This window comes from Lacerta agilis, chromosome 4 (assembly GCF_009819535.1).
Source record: "Lacerta agilis isolate rLacAgi1 chromosome 4, rLacAgi1.pri, whole genome shotgun sequence".
Taxonomy (NCBI): Eukaryota; Metazoa; Chordata; class Lepidosauria; order Squamata; family Lacertidae; genus Lacerta; species Lacerta agilis.
Genome location: NC_046315.1, coordinates 51,538,028 through 51,563,189, shown reverse-complemented (window position 1 = coordinate 51,563,189; position 25,162 = coordinate 51,538,028). Strand labels below are relative to the sequence as shown.

The window sequence follows — 25,162 nt, the reverse complement described above, 5'->3', positions numbered from 1 at the left end:
CCTTTTTTTAATTTCTGTGGAAACAGAATAATGTAATGACAGAAGTTTGGGTAGCAGATTGCTTTTGTGGTGTGTATGGGAATAAGCACTACATCTGTAATTGCGGCTGGATTCTTTTCAATCTTACTGTGCTCTGCCTCCCTTCCCTACTTCCACCCTTTCCGTTTCATTTGCTTCCCAAAATTCCACCCCGCCCCCTTTCTGAATAATTTGGTAGAAGCCAAAACAATATGTAGTGTAATAAAAAAAGAGTATGCGCCGAATGGCATGTTGTACAGATGGGCCTCGTCAGGTTTCAGAGTTATTAACGTAATGGAAGCAGAGTAATGCTGCAAACATGAATTTACTTTTTAGAAACATTGCAATATGAATTTTACGAAGAAAATTTAAGTCATTTCACAATGTCAAATTTGTATTAGTTATATTTAAAATCAGTGAGGGTGTGACATTTCATTTGTGCCAGCTGAGGGACTCTAGGGTTTTGACAGAAGCCATACTACCCTGGTGGAATGTCAGATACATAACAGATACTTCAGTGTTGCATTCTGCCAGCAGAGCTGCTCCACCCATGAATTTCCACCGGTGGAACAGCTAAAATGGGGTGGAGCTGTATCCTATAGTCCTCCAGACCACATTTACCATTGCTGTTAGAGAACAGAATTGCCAACTCCAGTTGAGTAATAGCCATGCCAAATTTCATTCAACTTTCCAGTTTGTCTAGAAGGTATCTTAAAGTGCCTTTTTCTCCTAGAAAGAAAGAAAGGAAAGAAAGAAAGAAAGAAAGAAAGAAAGAAAGAAAGAAAGAAGAAGAAAGGTTTATCCACTTTATATCAATATCTAAATAGAATTCCGGTTTATTCCTTAAAAGCCCATCCAGACCATCACAGCCCAAGCCACATGACCACATTTGTAATATTTGTTTAATACAGTAGGCCTTTAGATTTGGTTTGTGAGATAAATTCATAAATTTCTTTTCTTTCAGTTATATTTGGAATACATTTCTAGTTTCAGCTAATGGAGTTTTATTTGCTTTGCTTCTGATGAAATGAGTCATGGGTCACAGTGTTTTCTATCATAGCACCAGTTACAGGTAGGTAGCCGTGTTGGTCTGCCATAGTCAAAACAAAATATAAAATCAAAAAATCCTTCCAGTAGCACCTTAGAGACCAACTAAGTTTGCTCTTGGTATGAGCTTTCGTGTGCATGCACACTTCTTCAGATATCTGATTTTTGGGTTTATTTTATTTTATATTCTATCATAGAAGTGTGAGATGAACAGCATGGTATGCATTCAAAACATCAATGCATTTTGCAATGTGTGCAAAACTAATACCATACAAGGAGGAGGGGTGGGGGTGAAGCATAAAATATATATCTTGTGCTTTGAATTCAAGCTTAGAGATTAATGTGCTTTTGAATGAAACATAATTAAATCTGAAAGTGTCACAGAATGTACTGAGGTTTGCAATGGTAATGGAAAGCAAAATAAACATGATGTAGATTTTGGCATCTCCTATTCTTTGTGGTTTTCTCCTTAAAATCATGTCCTACTTTTTCTTCAGTATATGTGACACTCTTACACTAAATAGAATCAATGTGTATTGTGTAGTGTTCTGAACTGGTCAGTTTCAGCAGATGAATGTTGAAGATTGTGCTACTAACAAGCCCCTAACATGGAAGATACTTTTTGATTTTGTGGGAATGGGATGGCTTTCGTATTACGAAGAAGGGTAATGACCAGTTCTGGGGGAAACACAAAAGCATTCTCACGGAGAATCTGATATACAACTTACAGAAAACTTGACCCTTTTATTGCACCTTGAATCCCAGGATTGAGCAGCTGTTGTGATCTTCACAGGATAGGATAGGCATGAGGATGCATAAAACAGAAAGGGTTAGGGATTAGATAATTTTAGGTCCAAAAAGTATTTAACAATCCTTGGTAACTCCTGGGAAACATTGATTGATTCTTTTGCATGTTTCACATTCCCATTAAATGATTTCATACCCTTATTTCCCTTAATCGCATCCGTGGGTCTGAGAAGCTTTATGCTTTATGAAACCTGTTGGCACACTGATAGGTTGTATTTCTCGTGTGGCTGTATGCGAAAAGTTGATACAGTTGTTGTAACCCCTTGGAGCCAGCTAGTCTAGAGCTTTCAGCATCTGTACTTGGCTGTGCCAGGGTACCTCCAGAGGGCTAATAGCTGTGGCAATACAAGCTTTAGTCCCGTTTCATAAAAATGGGATATGTATGACATGGGGCTTTCCCTGCTAATTTAATGAGCAGCAGCAAGGTTCTTGGAAGATCTATTTACTGTGTAAAAATCATAATGCCAAACTGTAATACCAGGAGACAACCGGGGTAATGCACAAAGCACTCCTGCTGGGCATTCTCTGTTCTTTTCAATTGAACTCGTACAGGGCTTCCACACAAGCAGTGTTTAATAGAAGCAGCACAGGGCCAGTGAACAGTGGACTACATCCAACATGGGGTTGAAGGGTACACACCTGTCAGCCAATGGCAGGATTAGAGGTCAATTCAGACATGCAACAGAAGGAAATAGAGGGAAATGGTGACAGAGGACACCAGGTCTTGGTGTCAATGGCTCAGTCTGCCGGGCAGAATCTCTTACCTCCTCCCAATATCTCTTTATTGCAGACCACACATCCCATCCTTTCATGTAATGCTGAGAGGCATGCAGAACTTTTAAAAATTCAGAAGGGAAAAAGGAACTCTTATTTTCTGCCACTTTGGCAAAGTGAGGCAAAACAATCTTCCTTTTAGCTGACCTTCATATTCCATCTTACATGGGCATCAAGTTCCTCCTTTCAGGGACTGCCAATGCCATGGGCCTCTCCAGTCAGCCAACAGCAACTGGAAGGTGGAATATTTTCAATGGCCGGGGCAGGGGAGAATTTGTTTTGATTGTTCACAAGACAGGAAACAAACAAAAAGGCCAGTGCAGCCAGTTCAGGGCAGGTGCTCCATGGAACAGTTTGGGAGGAAGAGGATAAGGAAGACCACCACTTCCATTTCATACTTCATATGAGGGCAGGAGGAAATGGCCTAGAATCTTGGATTCCCTTTCCAAAAAAACAAGGCAACTTTGAGCAAGGTCCTGTGTAAGTGCAAACTATTTGCAAAAATGAAATGTGCTCCGAGGATTGGCACTTTTCTTACCTTTAATAATCCCCACCACATCACTGGAGCAAGAAAGAAAGGAAAACAGTGATGCAGAACACAGGGTGTGTTGCTATTGGCTCGGTCTGCTGGGCTTGGTATATCAGTAGCTCCCCAAAAGGTCTCTCCTTTGCAGATATTTACAGAAGCATCCATAGCAGTCAACTGGACTGCACTTAAATGAATGAAAAATAAACGTATGAAACCATATTTTTCCCATTCTGTGGAACACAGTAAAAGTGTCTCCTGTTCCTTTCAGCACCTAAACTAGATACATTCATCAGCTCATGAAAAGGCATTGGCATATGGTTTGAGGAGACACGCATTCAAAGGAAATGGGCCTATGTTACCCAATACTTTCCAAATTAAATAAATACCCCTGTCACTGTATATATTTTTTGAAGGCCAAGGTGGAAGCAGTATGAATAATTTTTCTCATGTACTGCACTAAGCCCTTTGGAAGACCCCTGCTTTCACCAGGGCCAGTTCTTTTTATAGCACCAAACACTTCCTTTTATTTAATACAGAATCCTTTAAAATGTTATTGGCTTCCCATAGCAACCGTCTCCATTTGTGTCTGCACAGGTGATTTAATAGAGTTAACAAATTTGCTTAGAGGGGAAGGATTGTGTGTCATTTAAGTTTAACAAATGATTACAGGATATGCAGGTTTAGCGCTTGATGGGTTTCTTCAGCTGCAGTTGTACTGAAGGGATGGGAAAATTCCTCAGCACTGAGGGCGGCTTTGTCAGAGTGACTTGTTCTTCTATGCATACATCTATTAGCATAATTGGGAAGTGTGACCATTGACATACTGGGAATTGTTGTGAAAAGGCCCCTCTCATTAGCTAACTCTTCACCAAGCTGTAGTCAAATTTTGGATCCTAAGATTTTAGTAAACACTGAATTTCTGTCTTAAAGTTTCCTACAGAAACAAAAGACTAGAAATATACCGGTACCTTATAAAACGATGGAAGCAAAATGGTAGTCCACATGACACCAAGTTCTCTGGTTCGGCATCCCGAGGTAGGGTTGGGAACAGACTTACCTGAAGTCCTGAAGAGATGCTGCCAGTAAGTGCAGACATTACTGAACTACAATGGGCCAAAGTCTGAGTCAGTATACATGGAACTTTCTGTGTTACAGGGCGAAACTGCTTCATATCTTGGACCAGTTGCAGAGATAAGATGGACAATATGGTCCAAGGGAAGAATATAGCATTGATAATAAACTGTCCAGCGATATATTAAAGCAGTGCTTTTTCTGGGGGGACGCATACCCCTAAACATTTTTTTGTGAATCATTGTACTTTTGTCCATTTACTGTATTTATTTTTCCTGATTTGAACTATAAAATGGTGATTTTCTTGAGTCAAAATGAGAGTACTCCTAAACATTTTTAAAGAAAAAAAGCACTGTATTAAAGTCTGTATTGCACTGTAAGTATTAGTAGGGGATGAAAATTTACACCACAATAACTTATTAGTCACTGTGGTGTAAACCACTGAGCCTTGGGCTTGCTGATCAGAAGGTCAGTGGTTCAAATCCCCATGACGGGGAAAGCTCCCGTTGTTCGGTCCCAGTTCCTGCCCACCTGGCAGTTCAAAAGCACATCAAAGTGCAAGTAGATAAATAGGTACTGGCAGTGGTGTAGGAAGGGCGGGGCGTAGGGGGCACTGTGCCCCGGGTTCCAGGGGAGGGGGGTGACACTTGGCAGCCCCTCCCGCCACTCCCCGCCACCTGGCACCCAGTCCATGCTGCTCTACGGACGGACGGGGCGGCTCCCTCAGTCGCCGCGGGAGCAGCAGCACCAGGCAAGATGCACTCCGCATGCCCAGAAATTCCGGGCATGAGCAGTGCATCCGAGTTGGTGCCACTGCTCCCGCGGCAACCGGCGGCTCATGGGGCTGCCCCGTCTGTAAAGCAGCACGGACGGGGCAGCCCACAAGCCGCCGCTTGCCCGGCGGCCCGCCCGGTCATCGTGGGAGCAGCAGTGCTGGGCCGATGGACTGCGCATGTGTGGGATCTCCATGCATGCGCAGCCCGTCCTGACATGCGTCATGACATTGCAATGCCCCGCCCCCAGGGGGGTGCCTCTGTGCGCCACCCCGGGCGGTGCAGAGGCTTCCTCCACCACTGGGTACTGCTCCGGCGGGAAGATAAATGGCGTTTCCGTGCGTTGCTCTGGTTTCACCAGAAGTGGCTCAGTCATGCTGTCCACATGACCCGGAAAAACTGTCTGCGGACAAACATCGGCTCCCTCAGCCAGTAAAGCGAGATGAGCACCACAACCCCAGAGTCGTTCACGACTGGACTTAACTGTCAGGGGTCCTTTACTTTTACCTTTTTTTAAAGGTAGCATAACTATTGTTTCATGACAGTACCAATGAGAATTAGGAGTTCCACTCTCACCAATGGCATCTATTAGAACTGCCTGCTTAAGTTAAGTGCATACCCACATAGGTAATACCTTAGCACAGAAATGGGCCACTCAGGGGCAGGTAAAAACAAACAAACCACTTGCAGGTCCTAACTTGACCTAGAGTGGCCTATTGAGGTTAACATTTAACAAGCATCCATCCAACAGCAATTCTCCTTTACAAGCATCCTAGCATGGTTTGTATTTTTCCTTGGCTGGGCAAATTCTCTCTCTCAAACACACTTTCCTGTCAGGCTGTCTTTACAGTCACTGGTTATTTCTACTCCTATTCAGACCCAGGAGAATGAAACACACACTGTGATTAGGTTTAATTAGACACCTGTTTAAATCCCATATGTACTAATGGTAGAATAAATCCAATTGCCTCTCAAGCTCAAATGTCTATGAAGGTACTCTGGGGTGGGGTATGGGGAACCTAGCCTAGGCCCCAATCCAGGAAAACAGTTAATATAACATAGTATACTTTAAGCGTATGAGTAGTCCAAGTGATGTCATTGTGAAAGTGAAGTACGTAGTTAAGTGCTTTCCTGGATCAGGGCCATAATACATAACAACTAAGTCACTGGACTTTAGGGTAAGTATCCTGTGAAAACAAAAAGCCAGGACACCATTACTCCTGGCATTAAAAAACATATTTGTGAGGGACGTTTTCTTCTCCTCGTGCATGTATAATTCACTGATTTGACTGTCAGGCCAAACAAACCTCTGTATTAAATAAAAAGCATTAGCAAATGCTAAAGGTAACGTCATGGCTGTAGCAGCAAGCCCTCATAAAAGTCAGGAAATTTAGAAAGGTAAGGTTTCTCCCCCAAATGTTAGTTCTGCAGGGCTGAGAGGGCCCAAGCTCACCAGCTGCACTATTGAACTCAGGGCCAGCCTGCATGTTACTTTATCCTTGTGGGTTAAGGAGAGAAACTCTCCATGTAATTAGGAGCACCCGTGTGGCTAAGTGCAAGAGACGTTACAGCCAGGGCACACAGAGTTTCCATGCAGAAGCAGATTCCCAGGGGGGATAATGTAATACGCAGACGAGCAGCTCTTAAATCCTAATCCTAACTGTCTTACTGGGAAGCAAATCCCACTGTATTCAGTGAGGGTTTACATACAGGTAAGAGCACATAGGACTGACAAAATGGTCTTAGTAAAATATGCAAGGAGAGAAGATAAATAAAATGAACCAAGGAAGGAGAGGGAGGGAAGTCGTTGGAAATTTAATGATATTTTAAATGTCTGTTTTGTTTCCAGAATTGAAAATTCAATTTTTAAAAAATTGGGGGGGAAACAAAAAAATCTGCATAGATTTCTCCTCCCTAGACATCTAAAATTCTATCACTATAATTTGGTACATAAAGATTGTATCTGGAAATGTTCCAAAGCCATTCTTAAAGAGGTGGCTTATTACTATTTTTCCAGTTCTTGCTATAATCATTATGACTACTTCTAAAACATTTCCTATTGTATTTCTCTTTTATTTATTTAATTCATAAAATTTATGTACCGCTTGATTGTAAGAAAAACCCTAAAGTGGTTTTCAAGAAGAAGAAAACAAGAAAATTGTTGGTAAAAACAACAAAAACAATTATTTAAAACATTCTAAATTTTAAAACCAGCACATCAGCATATTTCCTTTATTACACATTTCCTGGAGACCTTTTAGAGAACAGCTTTTGCTGTAAATGACAACAGATAGCTGGTTATGTTTCATACAGTTCATACACCTTCCAGTAATCCCTTAGGATTTTGTTGTTGTTCAGTCGTTCAGTCGTGTCCGACTCTTTGTGACCCCATGGACCAGAGCATGCCAGGCACGCCTATCCTTCACTGCCTCCCGCAGTTTGGCCAAACTCATGTTAGTAGCTTCGAGAACACTGTCCAACCACTGTCCACTGTGGAAACTTAGGATTTTATATTCCCGCAATAGGTATGGAGGATGCTTTTTACTAGCACACAACAGAGGCCATTGCTATAGATGCACTGTCCCTCTTTACACAAATCAAGTGTGGAGCAGCATGCAATGAGAGAAAAAGCCCCTCAAAATATACACATGGCTGTCCTTAGTACCTAGTGGTAGATTTCTTTAGTTCTGAGAAAGTAAAATGACTCCCCAACATTTTGTTGCCCAGGGAAAGAAATATTAGCATGGGCCGTCATAATCCTGTGATACTTACACACACGAGGCTTTGACATTGATGCAGTCCCCACACCTGCAGATATTCCAGAGGCAGCAGCAATTAAGCAAATGCCATATCTAATGTTTGCAAGCTGTCTTGTTGGCTTTATTGGGGGGGGGGGAAATGGAAATCCAAAAGTGGTCAGACTGATTTCAGTGGTACTATGCTGGACTAAAGCTGGAGTAAATGGTTTCAATACTGCTATCATTGATCCCTTTCACTGCTTTTGGAAATCATATTCATCACTTGAATTCAGCACTGATGTTACAAATTATTTCAAAAACTTGATATCACAATAAGGGGCAGTGAAGGAATTGCAGTAGATCATCAATTTCACATTCAGTTTTAAATGTTGCCTCGTATGGTGCACACATACACACACCAAGCGGATATATACTTGAACCTGCCCTCTGAAAAGAGGTGAGTAATTGAATTTAAAACCACAAAACTCACATCAAATCAGTACATGATGTTTGTTAGTGTATCTGACATGTTTGGCTAGTGAATGTTCACTCAGTTTTTTATTTAATTTTTTTAGTTTGGGGAAAATAGAAACGTTTGAGGCGAAGAAACCCCTATAGCTTTCCTTTGTGCCAAACCAACTCCACTTAAAAAGAAAGAAAAAGTTCTCTGCTTGAATTAAAAAGACAGAGCTGTTTCATAAAATGTTTAACATACAGAGTGATGCTTCTGAGCCAGATGTATGTCTTTCTCAAATCGGCATGCTGTGGTTTTGCTTACCATGAAAAACTCAAAATAGGCAGTGTTTAGATAAGGCAGACGTCAGGAGCAGTGTTGTCTCACTATTGTAAAAACGTCGCTCCTTATAAACGAGCTGTATTGCTGCCTGGTGGGATTTTTCCTGGCTGGCTTTTGAAAAACCTAAACTAGATTGAATCATCACAGCTGGCTCTAAAATATCAAGAATTAAATAAGTATTTTATGAGCATTATAAGAGCGTGAAAGTTTTAAGTAGTTAAATAATGGCAGCGCTTGGCAAGTGTTACGGGAAAGATGAATGAATTTGGGACGGGTGGGATTAACGTCTGTTCTGTCTTTGCAGAGAAAGATAAATGCAAATGGCAAACAATATGGGACTGAAATGTAACAAAAAGCTGATTTCAATGTAACTTATTTCCCTCCATGGGAGGAAGCAGAGACACAGAACAACTGAAAGCATATGGCTGTTAAGCAGCCACAAGAACAGCACTGAATGAATTAAGGTGGCAATGAGAAACCTCTACAGCTTGCCACTGGTGGGTTATGTAAGCCCTGCGGGATAATGGGATGCCAGTAAGAAAGTTCAGATAATATGACACAAAAGCTTAAAGGTGTTTCACTTCCATGACATTAAAACTGCCCCGCGCCTTGAATATGCACATAACAATGCTCTTGCCATTAAGATGCACACATTATCATATTAACAGTGCTATGAAACTTACATACAAAGTAGTTTACATAGACATATAGTTAAACTACAAGCTTGATTGCGTGTAATAGTATTGATTTTGATGCGTGGAAGGGCATTAAGCCCGTAAGTGTAGGTTTTTTTAAGCTTCTTGTCTCTCGAATCTGTCACTAAAAATATAGCAGTCAGGTGCCTGGAAGTAGTAAAGGATTTGCCTGTCTTGATTCTGTCATTAAGCTCCAGTGTTCAATCAGGCTAACAGCCACCAGATTTTCTGAACAAGTATCAAACACACAGATTTGGGCAGCCCATGTTTGTCTCAAAGCCCAATGGTTCTGGAGAGGCCACTTGGAGCTAGCCAGCTGCTCTTCCTCACCAAGGAGAAAGAGGAGGAAGCTAAGAGAGTGGCCAAGTGGGCAATTTAAAAAGTTTGGCTAGAAGAGGGAATGCCAGGAAGTGCATGACAAGCTACACCTGCTGAAATCTTCTTTCCCTTTTTACACTTAGCCACCCAGTCAGGAAGCAGGAATAACCAGTAGTGCCAGACAGGGCTGACAAGCATTCCAGTACAGAGATTGATGCCAGTAACTGAGGGGGGGGGGTGGAGTTGGTGCTGATAATGCCGAGGTTTCAGGTTCAATCCCCGTATGGGACAACGGCATGTTCCTGCATTGCAGGGAGTTGGATGATCTGCAGAATCCCTTCCAACTCTATGATTCTATGATCAGATGAAAATGGGCTTCTTCTTAGCTATGAATTGATAGCCTGCCTGATGTTCATAATCTTTTAGGAACAACATGGCTATGATGGTCATTGTGAATTATTTGGATCTTGAACTGAGTGAAATGCTGCTCAAAATGTTTGTCTCCGTATTCTAGTACTCTTGAAGAAAAAATCAACAAAATGAACCACCTCACTTAGCCATGCCCAGCTTAAATCCTTTATTGAAAGTCTGGAAACCTTCAAACATTCTGATGACTTTCAAACCAGCTTACTTTGAATATTTGTGTGACTGTGGAAAAGGAATGGAAGTAATCCCAGAATTCACTAAGCAGCCTTTCAGCCTTTCCATATCACAATATCTCTTATTATTAATAGTAGTTTTCAGTGGAACGTTAATAATATAAAATTCTTAACATGAATTAGGCACTTTGTTATCCCATTAACATTTCAAGATAAATGCATCAGATAACCAACAAACAACCCCTGAATCAAATAACCACAGATCTTGGTACATTTAGCAAAAAATATTATTGCAAACATCAGCAGACCTTCTGTTAAATGGAAAGAACAAGGGGAAGAAAAACAAGGACAGTTAAGTTATTAGGCAAGTAAGGCCCGGTCTGATGGATAGGATATTCTAAAACTGGCAGCAATGTTGCCTTAAATGTTGTCATTTTATATAATCTTGTTAGCTACATTTCAGAGTCAAGTGGGAATATGGATTTATGAGCTTGTCACACAATACAATTGGCAACTTGGCTGCCTGTATAGGACTGAATGGCTTCTGCAGTTGAGCTTTTCACAAGGCTTTTTTTAAACAAAATAGTCAAATGGTAGTGGGCAAAAATAATTTTAAAACAGGAAGAAATCCCATACGTGGGATGTTCTAACCAACAAGGCCCTATCTCTGATTGCCACCCAGTTGTTGTCAGACGGTGGGAGTACCTGGTATAAAGTTTCCAAGGATTATTTCAATCCGCAGCCAGTTAATATGGGAAACTTTGTTCCTTTAGAAAGCTTTAAAGCCAAGGGGGGCTTTTGAGTTAAACACCAGTACTTTGACTATCACTTGGAAATGAACTGGTAGCCATTTGAGTGAAATATGATACAATATCGGGACATTAATTTAAGATTTTGCATGCATTTTTACCTCATTATCTGTTGAGCTACCTTATCTCTTCCTAGATATAATAATGTGCCTGGAATGGTTTCTTGCTGACACTGGTTTGGTGAGTGTTTTTTCTTCTTTTTAAGGTCAAATCACGAAAAACTGAATTCCTGCAAGCCAACATAATGGATATATAGATGAACGAACAGAATGGATATATATAATGGATATTTAGATACCTTTGCAGTGTAAGCTTTTAGACATTTCCCCCTGTGCATGCTATGCATCGTTCTTGTGATCAATCACTTAACAGATTAGGACACTCTTGAATTGTACATGAGATGATCAATTTTGTTATTACCTATAGAATGAATAAATAAATTGTCTCCCCATCTATCAGTTTCTTATGGCGTGTAGATTGGCTCACTGTTAACATGCCTTTATTGCCTTGTGTCTTTAGCCACAGATGCCGTTGGACAGCAATAACTCGGGCAGCCATGTTGGGAACAAGGTGGCTGGAAAGAAATGGTACAGGTGGCAATGCTTTTACATGTCTTTGATGCTCTTTGAGATACATGTGTTAATTTACAGTTGTTAAGCAGAAGGTGAAAAGCCGTCCCCATAGCAGTTAAAGCCATTCTTAACGCCAGTAGCAGCTGGCAGGGTCTGTAAGGAAGGGACTGTGGAAAACATGACGTCAAACAAGTGAGGCTAATTAACACCAGTTTCCCAAATTAGAAAGTCTGAAATAGCTAGAATTTAAAAATAACACCTTAATGATTTCTAAAAATAGCAGCTAACTTGCCATTGAGTATCATGACCTCCATTAAACTTGGAGCCTGTTTCCTGTGACTAATGGCGTAAATCGCATTTAGCTTTTATATTCTATTCTCTTTGGGATTAGCACTGAAGCTTAAGACCTGACCTTGAAAGGCCTTCTCATAAAGACCTAAGATGAGCTCTCAAATTGTACACAATGCATGGTGCATACAGGTATGACAGCATGTTTAATTAACTGGGAGAAATCAAAACCAGGAGTGCACCAAGGATGGGTCTATGTACATGAATAAAAAGTCAAGGAAAGAAATTGGAGCACCAATGAACTGGAATTAAAAGGCAAGGAGGATGATTTGGCTGATAAGACTCTGGATTAGGACACAAAAAGAAAGCCTCAAGTCTTCTTTAGGCTTCTTGCATAAATTCAGGTAAGGCGGCTAATTTCCCAAAGGTTACTTTCCCCATCAATTAAATGGAGTTAATAGTACTGATCCTATAGGGAAGATTCTCCTATATAATTTATATTTCTATTTGTTCATTTGTTTTATATTTCTCTGAATCCATCAGGTTTTTTTTAATGGATACCATAGACAAACAGCATATAGATTTAGCTGGTGCAAAGAATGAGAACCAATGGTAAATGTAATATAAAACATATAAAGGCAGTAAATGTAATGCCCATAAGCCTTAGGTGCAGCTAAACCCTATTGATTTCAAAAGGACTTAAAAGTGCCCAACTGTGCTCTTGAATGCCTTTGTTGTGTAGATAGAGATGTTTGCAAATATTTCTATCATAGGATAGGGAAGCTTCTGAGCTGAATACAGTGGAACCAAAAGCATGGGGCACCAAACTAGAATGTTCTTCTGGCAATTCTAAAGACACACACACATAGGAATGCAAAGATCAGTATAGCATACTGTACATGCAAATGTAATCGTGCTGCAGTTAAAGAAAGTATGCTATACTGAAGAAAAACCACCAATGAGCAATTTTAGTTTACATGTACAAGAGTCATAATATCTAGTGATGACTGTATTTTACTTGACACTTTCATTTTATTCACGGAACATGACTATTTTATATTTGTTGCGAGTGACAAAGAAAGCAAAATGTGTGATGCAAGATGATTCTACCTGATAATCCTGCAGCACAATTCAATGATCCCGTCCAATAGGATATTGGATTTGGCCATGGGCCATGGGAGATCTGGATTCTAATCCTACCTGTCTTGTGCAGTTTAAGTTTATGGTGTATTAAGCCTTATGAATGAAATATAATTCTAAATCAAGTTTGCAATGTACAGCAATCTATAACAGAGATTATGGCATCAAACAAAGTAGCTAGTGCAAGAATTTCCATTCACGCAGCAGAACTTCCCTTTCCTCATTTCTCTCCACACCTTCCCAAAATCTGATCCAGAGGGTTGGGATGGAAACTCAGAACAGATTTAGGGGATGTACATAATTATATAACAAAATCTATAATAGAGAGTTTATTAAAACCTATCCTCCATAAATGAACAGCCATGAAACAGGCCCAAACAAGCACCAAACTTTAAAGGCATCCAGAACAACATCAACAACATCAAAAAACCTGGACCTGTTTGACTGTAATTTGGTACACTTTATCCATTCTGGAGAGGCTGCATTGTCTGCAAATTCCATCTACTCCTGTAAACAGGGGGGAAACATTGACATTTCTAAAAAATGTCAATAGTAAATGGGGCAGGGAACATTGTCTTTTTTCTTGTGGACTTGGCCTCAGACCCCAGTCCAGCTCAGACAGCTGTTTTCTGAAGTGTTGAATCGGGGTCTGAACTGAATCATCTGGTTGGTGCACAGATCTATTATTTTGCTTCTTTTCCCTTTGGATCCTATTTGGGTTCTGACTCAACAGTTACTTCATGTTTTAACTTCCAGGGTTTTTGATCACACTCTCTTTCTCTCACACAGCTTTTGCAGGCAGCTTGCAAATGAACCATTAGCAGAGATCACTGAAACCAAGATTTACACAGGTGGAAGGGCCTCTATTTCTTTCATGGTGTTTCAGCTTGAATTTATTATAGGATGTTTTCTATAACTGTGAAGGTACCACCTCTCAGAAGCTGCATGATACACATCTGGTTTCACATGCTGTCATCTAGATTAAAGCCATATCCAGAGTCTCCATAGGGGCTAATGAAAATTATTCCCCTTCAGGTTCCTTTATTAAAACAACACCATCTCAAGAAATATTGGGAAGTGGGAAAGGGAACTGTAATCCACTGTGCTTTACCCTCTTCTAGAGGCTTTTTTATTATTCACTTTAGTTGCTTTTCAGTTTGAGCAAACACAGCATCATTGTTTTGGAATCCTGCTATGACCTTTTGGAAATGTTTTTATCCTGCAAAGTAGCTTTTAGGCTCCTGCTTCATAAATCTTTTCTCCCTCTGTTTCATAGGAATTTGAGAGCGTTCTAATCTTGCTGTTGTTGTTGTTTAAAGGAAATAGGTATTTTACAAAGCCTGTTAAGAATGCAAAATGTTTCTTTTAAAGTATATTTCAGTGTTATATCTTATATGGGTAGACACACACACACACACACACACACACAGTGTTATTTCCTCATGGAGCAGACAGGGCAGGTGTAAATAACAAGAAGCAATTACTTTCCCACCGTTTTCACAGAGCGCATTAAAGTGGGTTAAATATGCTAATAATCACACTAACTGCCTCTGGAATGCACCTTACTGGTCACTGGAGTAATGCACTTGTATAATGTTTAACTTCTTGTTCCGCAATTACTTCTTTATTAGGCATCCAGAAGGTGTCAAAGCAAACCTGCCATATATCTCCTGGGAGAGGCTGTGTTTTCAGAAGGAGCCCCAACCAAGATACTGCACCCAGCAGTATAACCAGGACAAACATTAACATGGCCAGCATGGCTATTCAGTTACTGGGCTTCTTCCTGAGTCTTCTCGGTCTTGCTGGGACAATAACTGCGACCATCCTGCCTCACTGGTGGAGAACGGCCCACGTGGGGACCAACATCATCACGGCTGTAGCGTACATGAAGGGTCTCTGGATGGAATGCGTTTGGCACAGCACTGGCATCTATCAGTGCCAGCTTCACCACTCTCCGCTGGCCTTGCCTCGTGACCTCCAAGCAGCCCGTGCTATGATGGTGATTTCCTGTGTTCTTTCTGCCTTGGCCTGTGTGGTTGCTGTTTTTGGCATGGAGTGCACCCGGTGTGTCAAAGGGTCCTCTGCCAAAAACGTGTTTGCTGTCTTGGGCGGAGTCCTTTTCATACTGGCAGGGCTCGTGTGCCTCGTCCCTGTTTCTTGGTCAACCAGTGATGTGGTAACTGATTTCTACAACCCAATGCTGCCCAATGGGATGAAGTATGAGATTGGGCAAGCCCTTTACCTTGGCTTTGTATGTGCTTCATTGAGTATCATTGGTGGAACTATCCTCTGTGTTTCATGTCAACGTACTGGGAACGATTTAACCTACCGCTCGCAGCCGAGGAGTACAAGGGCAGCTCCAGCCTACAGACCCCCAGTGGCCTACAAGGCAAACCACACCTCATCATTAACTTCTGCTTCTCACAGTGGTTACAGATTAAATGACTATGTGTAAGTTCTCTGGGATCTACTTTTATAATCTCAGTATGTGGGGTGTTTTCAAGGTGGTATTATTAATGTACAGTCATTTTCATACAATGTTTACCTCTGCTTTGCTGTTCATGTAAAGAATATGTGTAATTTTTTTTTAAATGCTTTGAAACTCCCAATTAAAAATTATGGACATTTAGATTCTAGAGCATGTAACTTTCTTTATCTGTGGAATCATGGTCAATTTATGAACTTCTGAGCTCTGTTTCCATTACCTGCTTCAAAAGAAAACAAAAACCCACACACATTTACATACAAATAATAATAATAAGAATAAGAAAAAAGAATACACATATCCCATAATAATAATTAGTATTATAATAGTTTACTAGTTACTTTTTGTACAAATCTTACAAATCTGTACAAATTTTGTACAAATTCTAAAACAGGCTCTGTATACCTGAAGGAGTATCTCCACCCCTGTTGTTCAGCCCAGACACTGAGATCTAGCTCCAAGGGGCTTCTGGTGGTTCCCTCACGGCAATAAGTGAAGTTACAGGGAACCAGGCAGAGGGCCTTCTCGGGAGTGGCACTCACCTTGTAAAATGCTCTCCCATAGATGGAAAACAGATAAACAACTATTTAGAAGACATCTGAAAGCAGCCCTGTATAGGGAAGTTTTTAATGTTTGATGTTTTATGGTGTTTTTATATTTTGCTGGAAGCCGCCCAGAATGGCTGGGGCAACCCAGTCAGATGGGCGGCATATAAATAATAACATTATTATTATTAAGGAGAATTTGAGGCAAAGAAGCCAAATATGGCCCTCAGGGCCCTCCCCAGGCCCAAGCCACATCCCTCACTAATCCCACTTTGCACTCTTCTTTTTTTAAAAAAATAATTTTATTAAAGATTTTCTTCATTTACAAAAGCACATGCATTGTCTCTTTCTTCAGGTTGTATCTTCTACAGATCAGTTACATTTGTTGTGAGACATTGGTGTTATATGCAGTTTAGGGTTGGGAAGAAAAGGGGGGACGGAAGAGAGGGGGTGGGGTAGTAAAGCTTATGTTCTTTTACTTAGTATATTTTAGGCTGGCTGGTAGAGGCATCATGCTAGTTTCCCACGAGTTGCACTAGTGAGCTTCTGTTACTTACCAGGATGGGGAGGGGGAAAGTGGTGGTGGGAGTCTGTGCAGAGCAAATGCACCATTGAAGCCAATCTGGATGTTCCTGCCAGGGCATTCATACATTGCTGACCTCCCCATCAACCTCGCCCCTCCTGGTAAGCAACAGGGACCCAGCTGCCAGGAAGCCAGGGTAGCTGCTCTGCCCTACCTAGTGAGCCCTTTCTACTGGCAGGAATCTGCCCTTGATAATAAACATCTTCATTGCCTGAATAGAAGGGGATGTGTGTAGAGAAAATAGCCTACTGAACACTGGTAAAATTCTGGTTTATTGAATCTGTCCACTTAAATAGAAGGTTGCTCAGAGGGGAATGTGGTCTTCTGGCTTAAAAGGCTTGCCAGTCCTGTTCCAAATGGTTAAAAATAAATCTGATGAATGGGGCTCCAGTTAGGGAATTCTGGACTCTGGACAGTCTTCCGGTGGGGTTTCTTTAGATGGCAATATTATTTAGCTGACTTAAACATGTGTCATATCCGTCCAACTGCATTTGGAAGCCTTCCTGCTCATTCTACTGAGTGGGGCCCCCTGGACATCAGTGCCCTGCCCTGATGGTGTCTCTATGTGTAAATGACTTCCTTCTTTCCCTCTCTTCTATAAGCCCTATTTAATTAGCTATTGTGACCACCAGCAAATTCATTTACTCATAAATTTAATGGGGTGCTTTTTTTCTTTTGCAGAACCATTGGAAAAATTGGTGCCTGATCATTTACTGCAATATTGTCCTGTGATATGATTCCATAGATGCTGCCACACTACTGGGCATAAGGCTGCTCGATGTTAGTATGAAAGCACATTTGATGGTTGGTGGTGAGACTCAGGCAGGGAACTTCCTTCCAGGCGTGACAAAGAATTGCTAACATGTGATCTATCAGTTTCAGTTTCTCTTGCTTTCTAATATTTCGAGTCTTCAGTTTGGTTCTCTACATTTCCATGTATTTTAGTGAGAATTTTTCCTAATATATACACATTTTTAAAGCAATTTCCCCTAATACAATGCACTGTAATGCTGTTTTCAACAATCTGTGCATTTTTATGGACACGTTACTATGGTATGTGCATTTTTTGCACACATTACTTGGCTGGCGAACTGCATTGCAAAATTCAGAGACATGTGAGTTTCGAAGGATAGCTAGTTTGGGTTCACATAAGATCACCTTTAAATGTGAAATTGAACTGGATTTCAATCTGCATTGTTTATAATGTCATCTCAAATGTCAACACACACATAACATAACCTTAATAATTACGTTGAATTAATTAAAATGCCATCAGGCAGAAATAAAGAATTAAGAAGGAAACGGATGGTGAAAACACAATAACAGGTCACCATTAATGCAACATGGATACTCATATTTGAAGATAATATGAGATTCAAGGCAGGGCTGTATGTTATTAGAAACATCATATCTAACTTAGTTACAGGTAGGTAGACGTGTTGGTTAAAATTTTCCTTCCAGTAGCACCTTAGAGACCAACTAAGTTTGTTATTGGTATGAGCTTTCGTGTCTGAAGAAGTGTGCATGCACATGAAAGCTCATACCAATAACAAACTTAGTTGGTCTCTAAGGTGCTACTGGAAGGATTTTTATTTTATTTTATATCTAACTTAGTTCACCTTTCGTCACTTACCTTTCCAAAGATATAAGGCACTGTGGCAGAACATATAAAGTTTAATTCTCAACTGGTGAAAAATCAGAATATCTCTCATCAAGTTTATTGTGAATCCTGTATTCACATTGTGTGCCTTTTTTCTTTCTTCAATTTTTAAAAATCATCTAATTGATCAATAGTGCATTAAAACTCAGTTAAACTGGTTTGGCAGTTCCTGTCAATTTCATTCATTACCTCCCAGACTTTTATTTAGTTCCGGAAAAGGCAAGTCTGCAAGAATAACTCTGCAGTTTACACACTCAATAACTTTACAGTTCCTTTTATCAGCAGAATATTGCCACAGGAAGCACTTCATTTTTGTCTCAATGTATCAGGTTGAAAGACAAGGTGAGTTTACAAACATTGAAAGATAGAGTCCATTACCACTGCTGTTGGAAAGACGATACGTTTTGTGGTCATGTGGTCAAAGGGGAACAACGTTAAAGACTTCCATTATTCAGGAGGATGTTCTGTTTATACTACCTGTTCATGCTTTCTGTACATAGGAGTTAGTAACCCAGAGCCCAACAATATCTAGTGGGCTACCACTGGCATCATCCTGGACTACAGACCATTCTATCTGGGACTGATGGGAGTTAAACCGCAACATCTGTCCTACTTTTTCCCCCTACAAAGTGGATTGTATTCAGAAAAACCATGTAATATAGAAACTCAAGAGTTCTCCTCGGCTCTCCTTTAGAGACAGGAAGTGGTTCTTCTCTCTTGGGTGAAAAGAGGCACTCTGAGAAAGTGTGGGAGAGCTTTACTTCACCATTAAGGTGTAATGGGAAGTTTCCAGTTTTGACACACAGAGGACTGCAACTGCTTCTTTGTTTTAACTTCAGCTGATTTTGGTAGATTGCAGGTTTAAAAGTTACACTGCCCAGCTATTTCTCTCTGTGTTTTTTAAGTGAAAAGAAAATCCATAATTTAAGGAACATGATTGCCAGTACCAATGAGCCATATGCTGGAAACACTATAACTAATACTATATATTTCAAATGTAGCTGTAACGGATTATTAGCATAATAAATACACACATGGACGTAGCTGATGAAATCCTAGGGGTGGAAGAATGCTTTCGTAAATGTGGCCCACTTGTAAAAACATTCGCTCTCACAGTGAGTGTCAGTATTGAGCAGTGAGGAAAAGTATCAGGTAATCCACTAAAGGTGAACCAAAAAAATTGACATGAAAACTGTGAGGCAGCCCAGATCAATGAAGTGGGAAAGATACTTTTTTGTAGTGACACTACACGGGGTCCAGGTAACGAAATCCCACTGAGAAGATTTGCATTTCAGGTGTTTAATACGGTTGGGCTTAATTGTACTAATACCGGTAATTTACAACAGGTCAATACTTAACTGAAGCAGATGCATCTGCTCATTAGCGTATGCACTGAAACAGACTAAAATATAGCTGTGATAGGAACTAGTGCTAGTTCCCCTAAACACATACAGAGTGCACATCTGCTCTCCACAGAGTAGCAAGATCTTGTGCATCATGCATCAGAGAGAAAGGCTTGCAGGCCAGCTCATTTGCTTTCTGCATCCCCAAGGGCAACAACAGTGGCTCAAGACCTGTGTCATATATACTGTACAATTCATGATGCACCATTTCTGTAGGGTTGGGATGACCCAGCCCCTAACAGACCTCATGTTTCATTGAGTGATGCTGGCCTTCTCTCAGAATTTTGGTTCAGTTATGTTGCAAGTGCTAAATTTGTAGTTACAGACACTCCGACCCATTGCTGAGGCTGCAAACCTATAATTACTTACCAGAGATTAAGTCCCACTATGGGAGTTCACTGCATTTTTAGTAAGTTATTTACACCGATATATATATATATACACTTTTATGCGCACTTTCTCTGAACATAATGCATTTTTGTAACACCCCCCTTTTTTAACTGCATTGCAAAACTTGGAAAAGGATACCTGCATTTCAGTCTGCAATTTTTTTTCAGGAAGTAAACATCTGGTAGACTCTGAATCTCTCCCCTCCCCTTTTTTATAGAGGTTCAGGGGCCTACCTAGGCATGGGTCAGTTGCCCCCTCCCCTGAAGGGCATAGTCCCAGGGGGTGCAAAAATTGTGCCTCTGCACTCTGGCTTGGAGTGGCTAGGAGCCTGCCCATCTGTGTGCTCAGACAGACCAATGGAGACAAAGGAGGAGCAGAGCAGACCTGATCCTGGTGGCTGCAGAGGAAGTCACTGGTGGAGCGTAAAAGGTGACACAAAGCAAACTTTTTTCAGTTTCTGGTCCATGGTCTTTCCTGGCTTCAGAGGTGCCAGTGCATCTCCTTGCCAAATGCACAAGGGACTGAAGGGGCAGCTTGTGGGTGTGGCCAGTACATCTCCTTGCCAAGAGCTCTAGGTATGCCTCTGCTGAAGTTCAACACTCTCCTATCTATCCATGTCTACTTGTAATGAAGTCCTACTGTGTGACTGAGATCTAATCCATCATTAATGCAATCTGCCTGAAAAAATATATTTGGAAAGTGCTAGTAATGCTTGCAAAAGCATTTGTTGTGCATTACATTGGCACATTCTCCACAAAAAAAGCTGTTTGCAACGCTTGCTAACTTGCTTGGAGAAGCAAGCAGTGTACGTGATGACGAGGCTGCTGCATGGACCTGCCAGCACTGATAAAGGAATGCAAAGGAAAGGCCAAAGTTTAGTGTTACATACAGGAAATTGTAAAGTTGAGTAAAGTAATGGACAGTGAGCAGGGGTGGAGCAAGGGGGGCGTTGGGGGCAGCCTTGGAGGGGGGTGACCCTCGGCGTCACCCCTGCAACTCCCAAGCCCCGCCCGGTACCCTGTCTGTGCGGCGGTTGCGGCAGCTGGTAAGGTTGCCGTTCGCGCGGCAGCCCAGACGGACTGCGCTTCGCAGCGCGCATGTGTTGTGACGTCATGACGCATGATGCATGCACACTGCGGAGCAACACCCTGCTCCCGGGGGGTGCCCCCGCATTTGCCGCTCCGGGTGGCTAAGCGGCTCCATTCGCCAGTGACAGTGAGTGACCGTTATGTAATGCAGTGGTGAGGAAGCTGTGTCCCTCCAGAAGTTTTTGGATTCCAATTTCCATCTGCCCCACACAGAATGGTCAATGTTTAGGAGATGGAATTTAACAACATCTGGAGGGTCACAGGTTCCTTACGTAATGCACGTTGGTTAGGATAACATGCTTCTACTTATTTGGCTTGTCGGTTGCACTTATTTACATTACAGAGTGAAAGGAGGCATGTCATTTCCTGCCATTTATCTCACCTATTAAAACAGTCAGGGAATGCCACCATCTAACAATGGGTTTGCCAAGTCCAAACATGGGGATCCTGCTGGCCATTTTAAGAGCTCAGAGGCAGCCTGCCACCCAGCAGTCCTGAGACGTTAGATCTCACACAGAGCACATGCAGTAACATTTCAACATGACAAGAAGGTGGAAGTGCCTGTATATAAAATATAAAATCTCTCTCTCTCTCTCTCTCTCTCTCTCTCTCTCTCTCTCTCTCTCTCTCTCTCTCTCTCTCTCTCTCATTCCTGGACTTGTTTGGGCTGCATAACAAGGTGAAACTATTCCCAAGTTATGCTGGCAAATTTCTAATAAAACTTGATAGTAAGAAAATACAGTACTGTAGATGTAAAATAAGCCATGATGAAAGGAACAGATATTTCAAATGCCTCTGGGTTATTAGAAGTATTTGTTTCTTAGTGAGCTTGCTTGTCACTCATCAGATATTGAAAAAAACTGAATGTGGAAAATTCCCCCTACAGAAGTTAAGCGATGCCTGGAGGCAGATGGCATTTGATATTTTATGATGTCAAAGGCTCTCTGCTGGAAAGCATTCTGAAATACCAGCCAATGCACCATTGGAAACCCCTGTGCATCTCCCTCCTGCCACTTTTTTGTTTGTTGATTCGAAACACGCACACACATTGTGGTGCAATCCTATGCATGGGTAATCAAAAGGAATCTCAATTGTCTTCCACCTAGGTTGCAGGGTTGCAGTATGTAGGGTTGCAGTCCATAATCAAGTACTTTGGTAATGATAATAAAGGTAAAAGGTAGGTAAAGGAAACCTGCTCAATTGACTGTTTTGAGGTTAAATTAGATATAGATTAACTACTACCCCAAACCTCCTTTAAAAAAAAAAAAGTCCTGGGACAATCAGGGTATTTTGATTCATCTATTTGTTTAGTCCTATACAGTCATGCTTCCGGGTCATGTGGCCAGCATGACAAAGCCGCTTCTGGCGAACCAGAGCAGCGCACGGAAACGCCGTTTACCTTCCCGCCGGAGCGGTCCCTATTTATCTACTTGCACTTTGATGTGCTTGGACACGACTGGACCTGATGGTCAGGGGTCCCTTTACCTTTCTATACAGTCATGAGCTGTAGGAAAACAGAAAGGAGAGCAAGCAGAGATGAGATCGCTCTGTGCCCCTTGCTTTCTCTCTATCTGAAGGCAACTACCTGAAGCAGGGAGCCTTTTGTATAGTCAGAGCTCCCTGCGTGTTGTAGAACCACAGTTCTAAAATGTGTTGGGAGCCTCCATGGATACAGAAGGCTTCCTCTTCAGATAGCCACCTACTACGAGTTGGAAAGTGACAGTGGGATGGAGCTATTGCACTCATTCCTTACTCCCTGTGTTTATATTTCCCTATTGGTAACAGCTGCATGGGGCTCTGGTAATCAATGACTGTAAATATTTATTATTAGGATCATTGCATTTGGTACACAAAAGGTAATATTCACCATGTAATGTATGACTGTAAATATACATTTATTTATTTAAGGAGCATTGCCTTTCTGTACCAGAAAGGTTATTTCTCCAGAAGGTGAGCTAAATTATCTGGGTTTTGTTTCTAATCAAATCAATTTATTCCAAGTAGCTGTGAACATTAACAGTAGGTTAATCACCGATTAGCCAGTAGGTTAATTGCAGAATCTCACAGAAATGCAGCTGATCACTCCTGCCCTATTTCAGCACAGCAGGCAGCCATCTGAATGGAGTATTAACTACCTGCTGTGCTTGGCTGGCCTCTTTTTCTTAAAATAAATAACCCTATGAAAAAGTCATTAACAGAATATTTGGGCTTGCTGTAGAAAGAAAATTAAAAGTATCAAAGTAACGTCCAAATTTTAACAGCCTTCCTTATTGCAAAGGAACAGGAATCCCACAGCTGTTCATATTGCCTGATGTGCTTTAGCCAACTATAATTGCAGCCCAACATTTCCTCCTTAAAAGTGTTCCTTGCCCAGGAGCCGAGCCAAGTACATTTTGGACAAGCCTAGGGTGTTAAAAATATGAATGTGCTCTTATTGAAGCAAAGCTGCATGTTTCATATTAAATGTGCTCATTGAGAAAATAATCCTGCAGAGTTTGTCAAGATGATAATTACTTTGGCAAAAAGAGAGAGAGAAGGCCACCTTGCCTGGCCTTCATCAAAAATGGACTTCATTTACCAGAGTTTAATGGAGAGGCCTTGCTTGAAATGGACTGTGATGCATAAAAGTTGCTGGTTCCTATTTTTAATATTTATGGTTCAACAGCCTGGCAAATTATCTGGTTCCCTCAAGGGGCCCCCTTTACACAGGTCCTACTTCAGTCTACAAAGGAATAATGGTTCCACTCCTCTGTGCCTGCCATTGTAGGAGGCCTGAAAGATCAGGTTTGATTTCTATTTTTAATTCACGGTTGTGTTTTTATAGAGGTAAGGTAAAGGTAAAGGGACACCTGACCATTAGGTCCAGTCGTGTCCGACTCTGGGGTTGCGGCGCTCATCTCGTGTTACTGGCCGAGGGAGCCAGCGTACAGCTTCTGGGTCATGTGGCCAGCATGACAAAGCCGCTTCTGGCGAACCAGAGCAGCGCACATTAGGGACCTCCAAATATGTTCATAGAATTGTAGTGTTGGAAAGGACTCTGAGTAAGGTTACCAGATTTTTTTCAATGAATCCGGGGACACTTTAAATAAAAATAAAAAAAACACGTTTGAGACGTTGATGCTGCAGCGATGGTGGTGGCAGAGGGGAGGCCGCCGCCTTGACCTCAACCGCCATGTTTCCCCTTCCTCCAAGGCTTCTATCTCCTTCCTCCTTGAGCCTGGGCAGCCCCTGAGTTGTTGGTTCTTCAGTGGTGGTGGTGGGGGAAGCAGTGCACGGTGGGTCAGGCATGGAAGGTGGAGGAGGGCCGAGAGTGGCTGCAGCAGCAAGGCTTAGGCAGTGCGATGCCTCCCTTCCCGTCACAGCAGCCCCAATCCCATTCCTACTTGCGTGCAAGCGGAAGGGGGCGGGGATCCCTCAGCTGGGAAGCGAGGCTTCACACTGTCTTTCGGAGCAGCCCCATCCCAACTCCTACTTGCGTGCAAGCAGGAGGGGGCAGGGATCTCTCAAGCAGTGCAATGGCTCAAGACACATGTATTCCCAAATTTCCCTGGCCATGCCTACATAAAATAAACCATTGCTTCATTGTTTTCTGAAAGTTTCCGACATGCATTTGGTTTGCCAGTAACCTTGTGGAACACAATCCTAAAGAAAAAGCCCAGCCTTTCAGTTACAGAGGAATCAAACACTATAAATCTAACTACTGAGCAACTGTGTATTAAAAACATTTTTAAGCACAGCGGGACAAAGCAATTGTGAAATGTTTGAACAACTGTGAATTGGACATTTCTGACTTTAAGGCTTCTTTTAAGAAGTAAAACGGTGCAAAGATATAAAAAAAGTTAAATGTCCATTTTGCTGGCCCACTTGAAATTGCAGACATTTTGGCTACAATATATAAAAAAGAAAATGTCACCCCAAAAGTAGCATGTAGTCATAGTCTTGCATTAGATAAGCTTTCTAGTTTGGTGCGCCTAGGGATACTTAGAACTACAGCAGTCGGTGGCAACCTTCAGCTCCCATACAAACCCTCTAAA

At 41.6% G+C, this 25,162-nt stretch overlaps 1 protein-coding gene across 1 annotated transcript; it reads left to right on the top strand.

Annotated features, from left to right (window-relative positions):
• The first annotated feature begins 7,924 nt into the window (after nt 1–7,924).
• On the top strand, nt 7,925–15,560 carry CLDN14 (claudin 14). The gene is made up of 4 exons (XM_033147002.1): nt 7,925–8,214; nt 11,111–11,154; nt 11,494–11,561; nt 14,606–15,560. The coding sequence occupies exons 3-4, from the start codon at nt 11,531–11,533 to the stop codon at nt 15,427–15,429; spliced, it is 855 nt and encodes a 284-aa protein (XP_033002893.1). The 5' UTR covers nt 7,925–8,214; nt 11,111–11,154; nt 11,494–11,530; the 3' UTR covers nt 15,430–15,560.
• Nucleotides 15,561–25,162: the final 9,602 nt, after the last annotated feature.

Excerpts from the sequence above, each read along its gene's own strand:
- CLDN14 (XM_033147002.1), top strand. The coding sequence starts at position 11,531 with ATGTTGGGAACAAGGTGGCTGGAAAGAAATG. Across the intron at positions 11,562-14,605 it reads AAGGTGGCTGGAAAGAAATG|GCATCCAGAAGGTGTCAAAG; the intron begins GTACAGGTGGCA and ends CTTCTTTATTAG.